At 54.5% G+C, this 13,507-nt stretch overlaps 1 protein-coding gene across 1 annotated transcript; it reads left to right on the top strand.

The window, feature by feature from the left end:
* Positions 1–1,358: 1,358 nt before the first annotated feature.
* BPIFB2 (BPI fold containing family B member 2) lies at positions 1,359–13,006 on the top strand (the record flags this gene model as incomplete). The annotated part of the gene is given in 12 exon segments (XM_028486520.2): positions 1,359–1,419; positions 2,757–2,817; positions 7,191–7,282; positions 7,554–7,678; positions 7,680–7,737; positions 7,964–8,017; positions 8,586–8,756; positions 9,272–9,339; positions 9,504–9,549; positions 10,430–10,493; positions 10,870–10,946; positions 12,387–13,006. Coding segments are annotated over 12 exon segments (919 nt in total), but the record flags the coding sequence as incomplete, so codon positions are not given.
* Positions 13,007–13,507: the final 501 nt, after the last annotated feature.

Genomic DNA, 13,507 nt, shown 5'->3' with positions numbered 1-13,507 from the left:
CCTCAGTATCACACCTATTTTATGGCTGAGCACACTGAGGCTCAGAAAGGGGGAGGAAGTTGCCTGAGGTCACACAGTGAGTTTGTGGCCAGAGCCCATGTCCCCACTACTGCCCTGCACCACGTGACAGTGCACACTGGCCATTAACATACTATATGGGGAGGGACTCTGGGCTGGCAGCCACTGTTAGGGACTTCAGAGGGCTGCCCCTCCCTGCAGAAGTGAGGAGTCTGAGGCCCAGGGAGGGGTTGGGACCCACCAGGTTCTCCCCGTGAGTCAGGTGGCTGCTCCTGTTGGCATCTAAAACTGACAGCCGCTCTACTTCCAGAGCACCAGCTGTGTGCTGGGTGTGCTCTGGGCCTTTTCTGTGCATCATGTCACAGTAGTCCTACCGGGTAGGTGGAAGCATTTCCCTCATTTTACAGGAGAGCAAACGGAGGCAGAGTGGTTAAGTGACTTACCTAAGGTCACACAGCTGGCAAACGGGTTCAAACCCTGGCAGCCTGACAAACCCCACCGCTGCAAATTCCTCTGCATTAGGTCTACACCCTCCCGCCCGTGGATGGGGGCTCACTGTGTGGTGGTTGAGTACTTTAGAGACTTAAGAGGGTGTGACATTTACAAAAAGACTGGACTTCTTCCTCAGAGAAGGCTTGGGTGTAAATCTATTGCCACCGGGGTCCCATGAGCAGCCCGTGTAACTCACAACCCCCCACGACCCCTCACGATCCTCATGGGCAGGGGCTGCTCGTGGCTCATGGACGGGGAGACGGAAGCCCAGAGTTTGATGCTGTTGCGAACATAGGTGCCATCTTCCCACCTCCCCAGGAGGCCATTCAGTGAGACTGGGAAGTGGCTACGGTCAGCATTTTAGGAGACGGAGGAACCGTGATTTCCAATGGATCCGCACAGAGAAACACTGACTCAGACCCACCTCTCAATGAGGAAGGGACTTTAGTAGGTGCGTCGCAGAGAAATGCGGCCCACGCAAGAAGCAGACCCGGGCCGCCAGCCCCACCCCTGCCTCACCGGGCTCAGTGGCCATGAGGCCAGCTGGCCAAGGACGTGGCCGTGTCCGGCTTTTGCAACACTCTCTGTCTCCCCCGAGCCTGGCCTCATTCTCGCATCTCGGCCACTTCCAAACCTTGAGACCAATGACCCCCTTCTCGGCAGCTCAGTTCCTCCTCTGTGGGGACAGTCATGCTGTACTGTGCCTGGCACGTGGCAGGGTGTGGCGTGGGAATCAGTGGCCCCCGGCCGAGGGGATAGTCTTTTCTCTGGGACCTGTGGTTTTGCGGAGAGACGGGCCCCAACGTGACGACCTGGAGCTCAGGGGCCCTTCCTGGTCTCTTCTTCAGCACAGCCCCTGCGCTGCTGGCCCCGCTGCAGAATCACATCAAAGCTGTGCTGCGGAACAAGGTAAAGGACCTCCCGCCAGATCCGGAGGAAGGCGGGCGTCGCTCACCTCCAGGCGGCCAGGCTGGGCTGATGAACGGGGGATCACAGGCGCGGGGGAGGTGGGCTGCTAGTGCTTTTCTTTTTTCTTCGGTAGAAGGCCCTTCGTGGGGCTCCCCCAATTTCCCCATGAGAGCAGGGAAGAGGCTGGGACAACGGTCCCGTGCAATGACGTGGGGACTCAAGCAGGGCGCGGGTTTGGGGCTGCAGGGGAGGGAGGCTCATCTTCTCGGACCAGCCCCAGGGATGAGCCGGAGTGTGGGGTGGGGACGGTGCTTTCGGGGCTGCGTGGCTTGTGAAAAGAGAACACAGTGAGAGTGGGCGAGGGCCTGGGCACCAGAGCCAGATGTGACTTGGCTTCCAATCCTCGTCCCCTCCTCCCACATCTGTCAGGCAGAGAGAGTGACTGTCCCTAGTCCCTGGCGGGCTGGCTGTGGAGGCTGAGGGCATTGCCATATGCGGAGACTTTACAACAGTCTCGGGAGAGTGAGTGCTGCTGTTACTGTTGTTATTTTAGCTCCTGTCATTGTCTGTGGGTGGTTGACTTGGTGAGTGTTGGTGGCCCCGGGGCCAGGGTCCCACTATCCCAGGGGAGCCAACTCTCCCTCCCTGGCCCTTCGCACCCCACCCCCACCTCTTTTAAGGGGCAGGAGTGGAGACCAAGTCAACCCACTGTGCGCCATCCCACACGCCCAAGAGGCAGGCCTCAGCATCCCCATACTGCAGATGAGAACACTGAGGCTGGAGGGCTGAAGGCAGTACAGCCTGACCCGGCCCTCTCCTCTGCCTCCTGGCTTTGCCTGGCCCAGCCTCACCAGCTCTGGCCTGGACCAGCTCTGGCCACCCCCGGCCTTGCGGTTTCCCCTCTGTCTCACCTCTGTCACACTGACCCCAGCTTCATCCACTTCTCTGGAGGCCCACTGGCCCCGCAGGACTCCAGTCCCCTGGCCTGGCTGGCTGACCACTGCCTGCCCCCACTGTGCGTGGCACCCTTCCACCTGCTGGCCTCTGGGCCCCAGTGCAGCAGGCTACCGGTCTCAGTCCCTGGGGCCTAGCTGTGGCCACCTCTGCTGTGTCCCACAGCCCCTGCCCTTTCCTCAGTGCCCGCAGGCCCCAGCTTCCCCTCTGAATCCCCAGGGCCCAGAGGAGGTGCAAGAAGATGCCCACTGGCTGGTGGAGGAAGGAAGGGTTCCTTGGTGGCTGGGTTGGGAGAGCTTCTAGACAGGGCTCTAGATCCTTCTAGCCTCACCCCCTCCCACTCTGATTGCCACCCTAACCCGGCCGCCTCTGTCTTTCTGCAGCTGTGCCTGAGAATCTCCAACCTGGTGCAGGACTTCAATGTCCACCTGGGCACTTTAATTGGTAAGACTGGGAGCCCAGGGGGAGGGCCTGGGGCCTCTGAGATCCTCTGGGGCCCCCGTGAACCTTCAAAGACCCCAGCTTTGCAGCAGGGTCCACTATTGGGAGGTCAATCATAGGATGACTGAACCATTATTGGTGGCATATGGGACTCTCCAAATTCTAGAACAAGTCTTTGAATGTGTGTGTGTGTGTGTGTGTGTGTGTGTGTGTGTGTGTGTGTGTTGGTGGGGGGGGTAACATCTCAGTTTGCAATTGCTTCCTCCCCTGCCTGGAGATTCAGGGACCCCATCCTCCCCTGGTTTAGCTGCCGTATCTCCCACGTTCTTTGCTGGACTCTCTTCCTGCCCTCCACAGTCAGGGCTCAGGCCCTTATATTCCTCCTCCTTCTGGACTCCTCCTGGAGGTCCCACAGGCTCCTCTGACTCAGCACATCCTCGACAGAACTCAAGCTCTTCTGCTTCCAAGTGCCCATGCAGCTGTTTCCCACCTCAGGGGCCACGCACCACCCCGCAGGGGCCCAGAGCCAAGGCTCCCCACCTCTGCATTTTCCATCAGCCTTGTTCCACGCCTGATTTTTCCAGGGATCCTCATTATCCAGGGAGTGCTAGGAGTGTACCAGGACAAGGCCACTGTCACACTAGTCCCCCAGAAGCAGACCCTGAGATGCGGATTTTAGTGCGAGTGGTTCAAACGGGGGTTGGTCCTAGGGAGCACTGGTTAGGGAGGGGGCTGTGAGACAGGGAGGGAAGGGCGCCACTGGGGTCCCACTGGGGACTGAGTTGAACATGACTAGTGTGATCCCACCTGAGGGGCAGGAGCCTGGGTCTGTATCCACCAACTCCCATCCATCACTGGTCACCTCCCCACTGCCCGCACACCTCCCTCCACCGCTACTGACAGAGTCCCAGGGGCTCCCAGCCCTACACATAGTCTGCTTAGAACTATGCATCCTAACCAAGGCTTGGGCAGGTCCTCAACTTACAATATGGGACTAAAACCTACAAAAGTAGGTCAGCTTCATCTTTTTAGGGGTATTTATCAATATTGAAGAACAACACTGGCAATTACCCACCTATCCTCAGACTGATCAAAGAATGCATCCTCTGTAGATTGGGGGGTAATATTTTCTCAGTGATCCCCAAGCATAATCCAGGGCGTCCTCTGGTTTTTCACAAACATGTTTTGAAGCTGCTCCTGTTTGAAGTGCACCTTCTTCTGCCGGATGGCTTTGCCGGGGATTCTGGTGCTTCTTCTGTGTTACTGTCATTGACTTTGTGAAATCCAGAGCCTCAGACTGTTGGCAGCTGCACTTGGGAATCCGTTGGATCGGCCTTTGAGTCAGGGGTTTGCATCTAACGCTCATACAGCCCAGGACAGGTGTGCAGGAATGGAGGGTGTGGGGACAGGTGTGCGGGGCGACATGTTGGTGTTAAGCCAGGAGGGCTGTCTGGCAGGGTCCACGTTTATCCTTGCTGGCTTCTTTAGTGAATATTTTCATATCAAGATAGCTTTGGCTTTCTTGTGCAAACTTCTAACCACAGTCCTATGAGGTGGCATCATTATCCCCAATTTATAGGTGGGAAATCAGAGGCTCTGAGTCTAAAATCCTCAGCTTGGTGCCAGAGCCCCCCATGAATCAGCTCACCTGGGTTTTCTCATCTTCCTCACCGGTCCACCTACAGCTCTGTCCACACTTCCCAGCCCGGCTCAAGGTCTGGGGAACATTTCTTGACTTGCCCCACTCCCCTCACTGCCCCAACCCCAATATTATCTTAATAGGAGGTATCGAGAGACCACGGAAAATGGACTTGGAATCAAAGGACATGGGTGTGAATTCTGGCCCTGTTTCTCACTTGCTGTGTGACCTTAGGGAAGTCACTCCATCTCTCTGAGCTTGATCATTCCATCCAAAAATAGGAATCAAAATTTCTACTTTTCCCATGTGTTGCTACAAGACAGCACAGGTTAGGTACCTGGTGTGCAATAAACTCAATAAACGTTAGTCTCTCCCTTCTCCCTCAGAGAGGTTGTCTCTGTCAAGATGCCTTGTAATTGGGTTCATACCAAAGAACAGCTCTTGCCCTTGTCTTTGAGGAATTTAAAAAAAATCTAGTGAAAGAAACCTAAGTGTCCAGCCCTAGGGGACTGTTTACATGAGTCATGTACACATGGAACGTGGAGTGACAGGAACCATTGAAAAGCATAGTTTAAACAGGCATTTGATTACTTAGCCATATGCCTGGCAAAATACAATATTAGAAGAGCTTTACTCTAGCATTATTAGTTCCATTGTACAAATGCAGAAACTGAGGCAGTCTACCTTGAGAGCTTCTGCTTTTAAGTAAGCTATCATACCACTCTGTCAAGAAAACAAAGACACAAAACTATATATAGCTTTGCTGCAGTTTGAGAGAGAGAGAGAAAGTTTATTTCTGTAAAAGAAAATCCTGAAAAAGAAATAAATTTGAGATTCTGAGTTATATTTTTTCCATACTTTAAGAATTTTCTGTATGTCCCCAAAAATATGTATTATTATTTTACATTTTTTAATGTTTTCATTCATTTAAAAACATAGTATTTTTGGTAGTGTCCAATTCTATGAGTTTTGACAAATAAATGTACATGGTCATCACAATGTTCATTGCAGCTCTATTTACAATCGCCAGGACATGGAAGCAACCTAAGTGTCCATTGACAGATGAATGGATAAAGAAGATGTGGCACATATATACAATGGAATATTACTCAGCCATAAAAAGAGACGAAATTGAGTTATTTGTAGTGAGGTGGATGGGACGAAGTGAGAGAGTGGCATGGACATATATACACTACCAAATGTAAAACAGATAGCTAGTGGGAAGCAGCCGCATAGCACAGGGAGATCATCTTGGTGCTTTGTGACCACCTAGAGGGGTGGGATAGGGAGGGTGGGAGGGAGACGCAAGAGGGAGGGGATATGGGGTTATATGTATACGTATAGCTGATTCACTTTGTTATACAGAAGAAACTAACACATCATTGTAAAGCAATTATACTCCAATAAAGATGTTAAAGAAAAAACAATAACAAAAAAACCATGCATATGGTCATGTAACCACCACCACACTTGAAAGAGAGAACATTCCACCAGCCCCCAAAATCTCTTTGTGCTGCTCCGCTCCTCCCACCTTAATCTTTTTATTTTTTTCTTTTTTTTGGGGGTACGCGGGCCTCACTGTTGTGGCCTCTCCCATTGCGGAGCACAGGCTCCGGACGCGCAGGCTCAGCGGCCATGGCTCACGGGCCCAGCTGCTCCGTGGCATGTGGGATCTTCCCGGACTGGGGCACGAACCCGCATCCCCTGCATCGGCAGGCGGACTCTCAACCACTGCGCCACCAGGGAAACCCCACCTTAATCTTTGACACCACTGATCTGTAGAAATGGAGTCATACTATCAATATATTGCTTTTACCATCATAAATTTCCAAAATATTAGAGAAAATAAAATGAAATCCAGAAGAGACAGTAGAAAATCAGACAGAAATCTGAATGCACACACACACACACACACACACACACACACACACACACACACACACAGGCACACTTAAACCTAGGTTATCCAGAGTCTTTGGGGGAGGAGCTCTTGCTAAGAGGGCTTCCCTGACAGTGAGGCTGAGGCTTAACCTGCCACGCCGTCTAGTCGTGTCCAGAGATGTCGTTCCCACAAGTGACTCACCCTTTGCAAATGTCCCAATCAGGATATTCTGAGCCTTTGGGGAACTACCCTTATAGGAACTGAGTCCTCAGCTCGCCTCCCTGGGGGCCTCTCCACGGATCTGTGGCGGCGGGCACTGCTGTGCTCCTGCACTGAATGGCCCCAAGGGGTGTGCCTTCTGAGTTCTTGTAGGAGGGGTGTGTTTAAGTGGAGAGAGAGTAGCTTTGGAATCAGACGGACCAGGTATACAATCGGGGCACGACTGAACTCACCAAACTGTGTGTGTGTGTGTGTGTGTGTGTGTGTGTGTGTGTGTGTGAAGGGTTCCTAACCCTACAGCGGTCTGGACCTTGATAAATGTGAGCTCCCTTCTTTTTCTCTGGTTCTTTCTTGCCTTTTGCAGGGGGTATTTGTGCCTGAAGTGACACTTCTCCTTCCTTCTAATTTGGGCTCTCTAGCCTTCCACTGATTGGGAAAGCAGAAACCAAAACGGTTAGAATTGTATCTCAGCTAACAGTCAACAGCTTGTGAGTGGCTGCATCTTGGGTGTGCATTTTGCTGCTTAAATTTGCTTACTCACAGGGCCTTTTCCTGCCTCTTTTCTTGGCCTGGGTCTGGCATTGGTGGATAATGCTAAGAATGCCATCTTTTGTTCTTTACCCTGGTTTCATTTAGGCCTCAGCCCTGTTGGTCCAGAGTCCCAGGTCCACTACTCCATGATCGACACACCCACCATCACCAATGACTACATTTCCTTCAATATCAACGTAAGTGCCTCCTTGTCAGCCCAGAGCTGGGGACTTGTTGCCTCTGGAGTCCTTAGTGTTCTGGAAGATTCCTAAAGGAGCAGGGGAGTTGAGGGGAGAGGAGCTGGGAGAGCCTTCCAGGTGGGAGCATGGCACTTAGGCAAAGGTGTGAGGCTGGCAACACGCGGCATCTTGGGTTGGGCAGCATCTCACAGCCCAGGATCTGCCATGGAGCTGCCTGCCTATTGAGGCCCCACTGCTGTTCTCCCCCTTCTCACCCCCAACCCCATAGGCTGTTCTCTTCCTCCTGGGCAGACCCATCGTCCTGCCTGTGGATACCACCCCCTTCGTGCTGCCACAGCACGTGGGCACCAGGGGTGCCATGGCAACCGTGGGCGTCTCCCAGGACCTGTTTGACTGCCATCCTGCTGCTGCAGAAGGCTGGTGCGCTCAACCTGGACATCACAGGGCAACTGGTGAGAGCTGGTCCTGCTGCCCAGGGCACGTGGGGTACACGTGCCCTGTGGCCCAGCCTGGGAAGACCGTGCTGAGGCCAAATCGTGGGTGGGTGGGGCAGCTGGAGTATTGGGGCCACAGGGTGGCTGTTGGAAGGGTTAGATGGGGTTGGTGGGAAGGCAAGAGGTGACCTAGCTTGGGGAGTGGCTGCCCTAAAGCCTGTCATGTGTCGGGGGCTGATTTCAGAAGTCAGATTACAACCCGCTGAACACCTCCACGCTGGCCCAGCTCATCCCTGAGGTTGGTGATGTTTCTGGTCATTCCAGGGGCTGAGACCCGGGATTGGGGTGGGAGGCTCTCTGGGCTGGGGGGTCTCCGCTGGCTCATATCTGCTCCACGTGGGGTCCAGCATCTACCTTTCCATCTGCACCACCTCCGTCTCGGCGAGGCCCCTCCTTCTGCCCAGACATCACGCCATTTTCTCCCCTCTGTGCAGTGCACAAGTGGTACCCTCTGCCTGCGCTGTCTTTTCTGCTTCCTTTCCCTGATCCATCTTCAAGTCCAAGCTCAGGGATTACCTCCTAAGGGAGGACTAAACCCTCACCTGGTCCAGGAGCCTCCTTGCGCTCTCACGCCCCTGAGTGCCCTCCCTCCTGGCACAGATCACACAGGTTGTGCCTGTCTTCATGTGACCACCCATCAGACTGGGTGTCCCTGAGGGCAGGAGCCGGGGGTGGACCCACCTCCGTGGCCCCGGCACTTACAGCACAACGGTGGCTTGATCAGCGTCTGAGGAGTGATGAGCAAAGAGCCCACCCAGCCTTTGCCCCCAGGTGCCCTCCTCCCTCTCTCCCCCTCTGCTCCCCAGGTGGGCCGTCAGTTCCCTGAGCCCATGCCCCTGGTGCTCAAGGTGCGGCTGGGTGCCACACCCACAGTCACACTCCGTACCAACAACGCCACACTGCGGCTGCAGCCCTTCGTGGAGGTCCTGGCTCCGGCATCCAACTCGGCTTTCCAGTCCCTCTTCTCCCTCGATGTGGTGGGTGAGGTGGGCTGCGTGGGGCTGGCCAGGGGGTGGGCGACTCTCAAGGAGACCTCACTTCCTCCTGCACTCTCCTCACTTGCTCTGTTCTAACCACACTGGTCTCCTTGATGGTCCTTCCATGTGCTAGGACATTCCTGCCTCAGGACATTTGCATGTGCGGTACCCTGTGCCTAGGGCACTCTTCCCCTGGCTCTTGGCATGGCTGGCTTCTCCTCATCGTTCAGGTCTCAGATTAAATGTTGCAGCCTTCCTCCGGGCAGCCTTCCGGGACCACCCTGAGAAAGATGGCCCCCATCTCTCCAAACACCACTCTGCCTTCATGGCACCCACCACTCTCTGAAAGGATCCTGTCTGATTACTTTGGTTGTTTTTCACCTCCTCCAGTGGCCCGTGCTCCACAAACACCTGAATGAATAGGGCGGTGGGTGGGAGACTGGGGTAGCTGGTGGCCACCTGAGAGCTCCCACATGGCTCTGTGCCCTTTGAGCCTCTTCTCCCCACGTGTCCAGGTAGTGAACCTGAGCCTTCAGCTCTCTGTGTCCAAGGTGAGGCTTCGGGGGACCACATCTGTGCTGGGGTAAGTGAGGCCTCCTGGACCCAGCAGCCTCAGTGTGCTCCTCTGTGCAATGTGCCTGCAATCACCCATCACAGTGTCAGTCAGAGGAGCTTGGGGTGCAGCAGGCGTGGTACACGGGTGGTGGACACTAGGCCCCATTCCTAACCCCTCTGCTTCCCTTTCAGGAATGTCCAGCTCACTGTGGCCTCCTCCAATGTGGGCTTCATTGACGTGAATATGGGGCTGGGGTCTCCAGAGACCCCCTCACTGGGTGGGGCAGGCCTTGGGCCCGGGGAGAGGCAGCATGAACATGTGTGCTCACATGCATGTGTGCTATGATCAGGCTTCCTCCCCGGGCGCTTCGGGACAGTGGTCAGGTGGCAGCCCATCCGTCGGACAGTCAGTCTTTCCCAGGCTGTCTGTCTGCTGGGCAGCCGGTCCGTCAGCCTCAGCTCCTCAGTGGGGTCAGTCAGCTGTCCTGTCACTCTGCCTGGGTGTCGATGGCTCGTCAGCCCTGCCCTCAGCCCAAGAATCACTGAGGCCAATAATAAATGATCTGTAGAAGCCAGTGTCAGTTCCCAGGCTGTCTGTCTGCTGGGCAGCCGGTCCGTCAGCCTCAGCTCCTCAGTGGGGTCAGTCAGCTGTCCTGTCACTCTGCCTGGGTGTCGATGGCTCGTCAGCCCTGCCCTCAGCCCAAGAATCACTGAGGCCAATAATAAATGATCTGTAGAAGCCAGTGTCAGACAGTGTCGGCCACTATTTCAGTCACATGATGTGCCTGGGCCACCAGCCACCGTGCATTCCTTTGTCGGGGGGCCCATCAGTCTGTCCATGGTCAGTTGATCTGTCTGTGGGTCGGCGCCAACAAGCCAGCCGCTCTACCTGCTGGTCACGCAGTGACTGTCAGTCAGTCAGCAGTTCCCAGGGGCCTGATGCTGACCCGATCCCAGGGGTAGCTGAGCTCTGCTTGAAGCCTGGACAGGGGTGACCTGTCCTCCTCCCTCCCCCGTGCCTCTGCCATCTGTCGGTCTGTCTGTGTGTTCATGTGTCTCTCCTGGCCCCTCGCTGGGGCGGGCCTGTGGTCCCCATCTCCCTGGCTCCGTGGCTGCAGACGGACCATGTGCAGCCACTCATGGGCGCTGTGTTTGAGAAGCCCCTGCTGGACCACCTCAATGGTGAGCTCTGCCCTCTGCCCCAGTGTGGCCCCTCTGGCCCCCTCCTGCCCCCCACGCCTGCTCCAGGCTTGGTCTCGGCTGCTTCCCACCTCCTAGGCCCAGAAGCTAAGAGGGTGGCTTTGGGATTCCAGCTGCCTGTGCGTGTATCTGGGCTCGGCTGTTTAGCAGCTATGTGATCTTAGCTAAGTTCTGTTCCCTCCTTGAGCCTCAGTTTTCCCTTCTATAAAGTGGGTATAATAATAACAGCTCCCACCTCCTGCGTATCTGTGGAACTCGGTGTCATCATGCAAGTGAGGACTTCAGCACATGGCCAGCTCCAGGCGGTACTTCGTTACCGCCTCCAGGCGGAACTTGATTTCTCCTTTCCCTCGTACAGCTCTCTTGGGCATGGGGGTTGCACTGCCCCACGTGGTCAACCTCCAGTACGTCACCCCTGCGATCTTTGTCTACGAGGTGAGAGCCTTTGGGTGGGGATAATATTCTTTCTAATTCATTCAGTAAGCCATGCATGGGACAGAAAGCTTAAGCAAGGTCCTTCAAGCCCCACATCTGTGCCATTCACACCCCCTGAGTGGGACTGGCTGATGTCTTTCAAGGAGGATGCCCTCATCGCTTAAGAACAATGGTCCCAAGGCAACTGGGTGATCTACCCTGCTAAGCAATCAGCGCACTTTGGAGCGGGGCTTTTAGTGGGTATTTCCCCAAGACTTCCCTGATCAGGCACGGTCGGTGGCTCACCCACCTTGGCGCTCCCAAATCCAGCCACCTGGGACCAATGTCAAAGGTCCCTAGACCAGTACTGCCTGATAGAACTTCCTGCAAGGATGGAAATCTGTAATGTCCGAGGCAGCAGCTACTATCAGCCATTGGGCACGTGTGACTATTGGGCACTTGAAATGTGGTCAGTGCAACTGAGGAGGTGAATTCTAAATTTGACTTGATTTTACTTAATGTAAATGTACAGTAGTCCCCCTTATCTCCAGGGGATACGTTCCAAGACCCCCAGTGGGTGCCTGAAACTGCAAAGAGATAGTACCAAACCTGTATATATTGAATACTGTGTTTTTCCTATACTAAGGTGCAGGTAGTGTATACAGCGTAGATCCGCTGGACAAAGGGATGACTCACGTCCAGGGTGGGACAGAGCAAAATGGCAAGGGATTTCATCATGCTACTCAGAACAGCGTGACATTTAAAACCTATGAACTGTTTGTTTCTAGAATTTTCCATTTAATATTTTCAGACCATAGTTAAACTTGGGTAAATGAAACCGTGGATAAGAGGAAGAAACTGGAATTAGCCAGATGCTAATAGTTACCATATTGGACCATGTATGAGCTACACAAGTGCAGGCACTGGGTCTGGTTTTTCCTCTGCTGGGTCCCCAACACCTGGCACAAGGCTTGGCTCATAGTAGAGGATCAATAAAGATATGTTGAATGAATGAATGAATGAATGAATGAGAGAGAGATCAGCAGGCCCCCAGGAAGTTTCTGCAGTGCCGTGTAGAGAGCAGGGGACATTTGGGGGGAAGTGCCTGGCTCTGCTGGGGAGACTTCGACTTGGAGAAGATACTCAGTGGTCTGAACTCTGGGTCATAAAACCGAGATGAGCTTGACCATGTAGGAAGCACAAATCAAGCTCCAGCCGCACACTGAGGGCTCTGCTCGTGTGATCTGGCCGCATCCTTATCGTAGCCTCGCGAAGCGGATGCTGTCACCACCCCCAAGTGACAGCAGGAAACTGAGGCCCAGAGAGGCAAACGACTGTCCTCAGGACACACACAGCAAGAGGGGCAGAGCGTGAACTTAGAGCCAGGCTGATGGGGTGGCTGGGGGTCCTACGGTCCTCGTGAGGGCTCTGACCTGGCCCATGGTTGTCTTTGTCGTTCAGGGCTACATCGTGGTGTGCAGTAGACTCTTGTACCAGAGCTGACGTGGGACCACTCGGAGAGCTGCTCTGGGGACCCTTTTGCCTCAAGCCACTTGGGAAACTGAGGCAAAGCCACACTTAGTCATCGCCAGCAAGCTGGATGGCCCAGTCGGGCTGCTTAATCCCACTCCTCCCTCCTCCTTCCCCAGCCCCCTCCTTCCTTCATCCCCTCCTTGGAAGGAGCAGATAGCTCCTCCAGGCTGTAGAGACCTGCCTCCTCTTGCATTAAACATCTTCTCTTGAGCTGCAACTTCCAGCCAGGCCTGGCAAACTCTTTGCATATCGGAGGCCAGTTCCCTACATGCAGGCCCTGGTCCTGTCTGTCCCTGGAGCCCGCAAAGCTGCCTGGGAGAGGAAGAGGACGTGACCACGTCTCTGCTCACCGTATCTGTTGACAGCATCACCTCCTAGCCGAGGGGAGCAATGCAGACGAGCTGGAAGTTACGAATGCCATGGTGGCACTTTAGGCATTGTGCCCTCACCTGGTGGCATTTCCCCTCTACAGTGTCACGTCCCAACCTGTTCCTAGAACCTCATAATAGCCCTGGGAGTCAGGCAGGCCGAATGTGCAGCTCCATCTCACAGATGCAGGGATTAAGGCCCAGCAAGGAGAGGAATGTGCCCAGAGTCTCAGAGCTGGGTGACAGCAGATCCCCAGGACTGCGACCTTCCTAGACTCCAGACATAAGATGTCCAGTCCCCTCCTCCATCACCAGCACCCACACCTGGGGTTTGTCCTTGGGTCACGAGCCTCAGGTGACGGGAGCTCACTGCCTTCTCAGGTGGCTTCTCCATCTTGGTTTACCCCGATCACAGGCAAGCTTTTGTTCAAAGGAGGCAGGATCTGCCTCCTGGGCCTGTGGCCTCACTGAACATGTCTAATTCCTTTTCTCTCTGAAACCTCTTAAACCCAGCGAGTCACACGCGACAAGATGGCCTAGGGAAGACAGAGGGGCACAAACCCTGGCAGAACAAAGCCATGTGAATTTCTCTCCCTGATAAACTAATCTCTTAGCCAGAGATGGTATTCCTTCCTGCCTAGATACACAGGATTCACGTTCTGTTTATGTTTCCCTGGGGAG

Source organism: Physeter macrocephalus, unplaced genomic scaffold (genome assembly GCF_002837175.3).
Source record: "Physeter macrocephalus isolate SW-GA unplaced genomic scaffold, ASM283717v5 random_1046, whole genome shotgun sequence".
Lineage (NCBI taxonomy): Eukaryota > Metazoa > Chordata > Mammalia > Artiodactyla > Physeteridae > Physeter > Physeter macrocephalus.
Note: the sequence above shows the minus strand (reverse complement) of the source record. Positions and strands in the feature narration are given on the sequence as shown.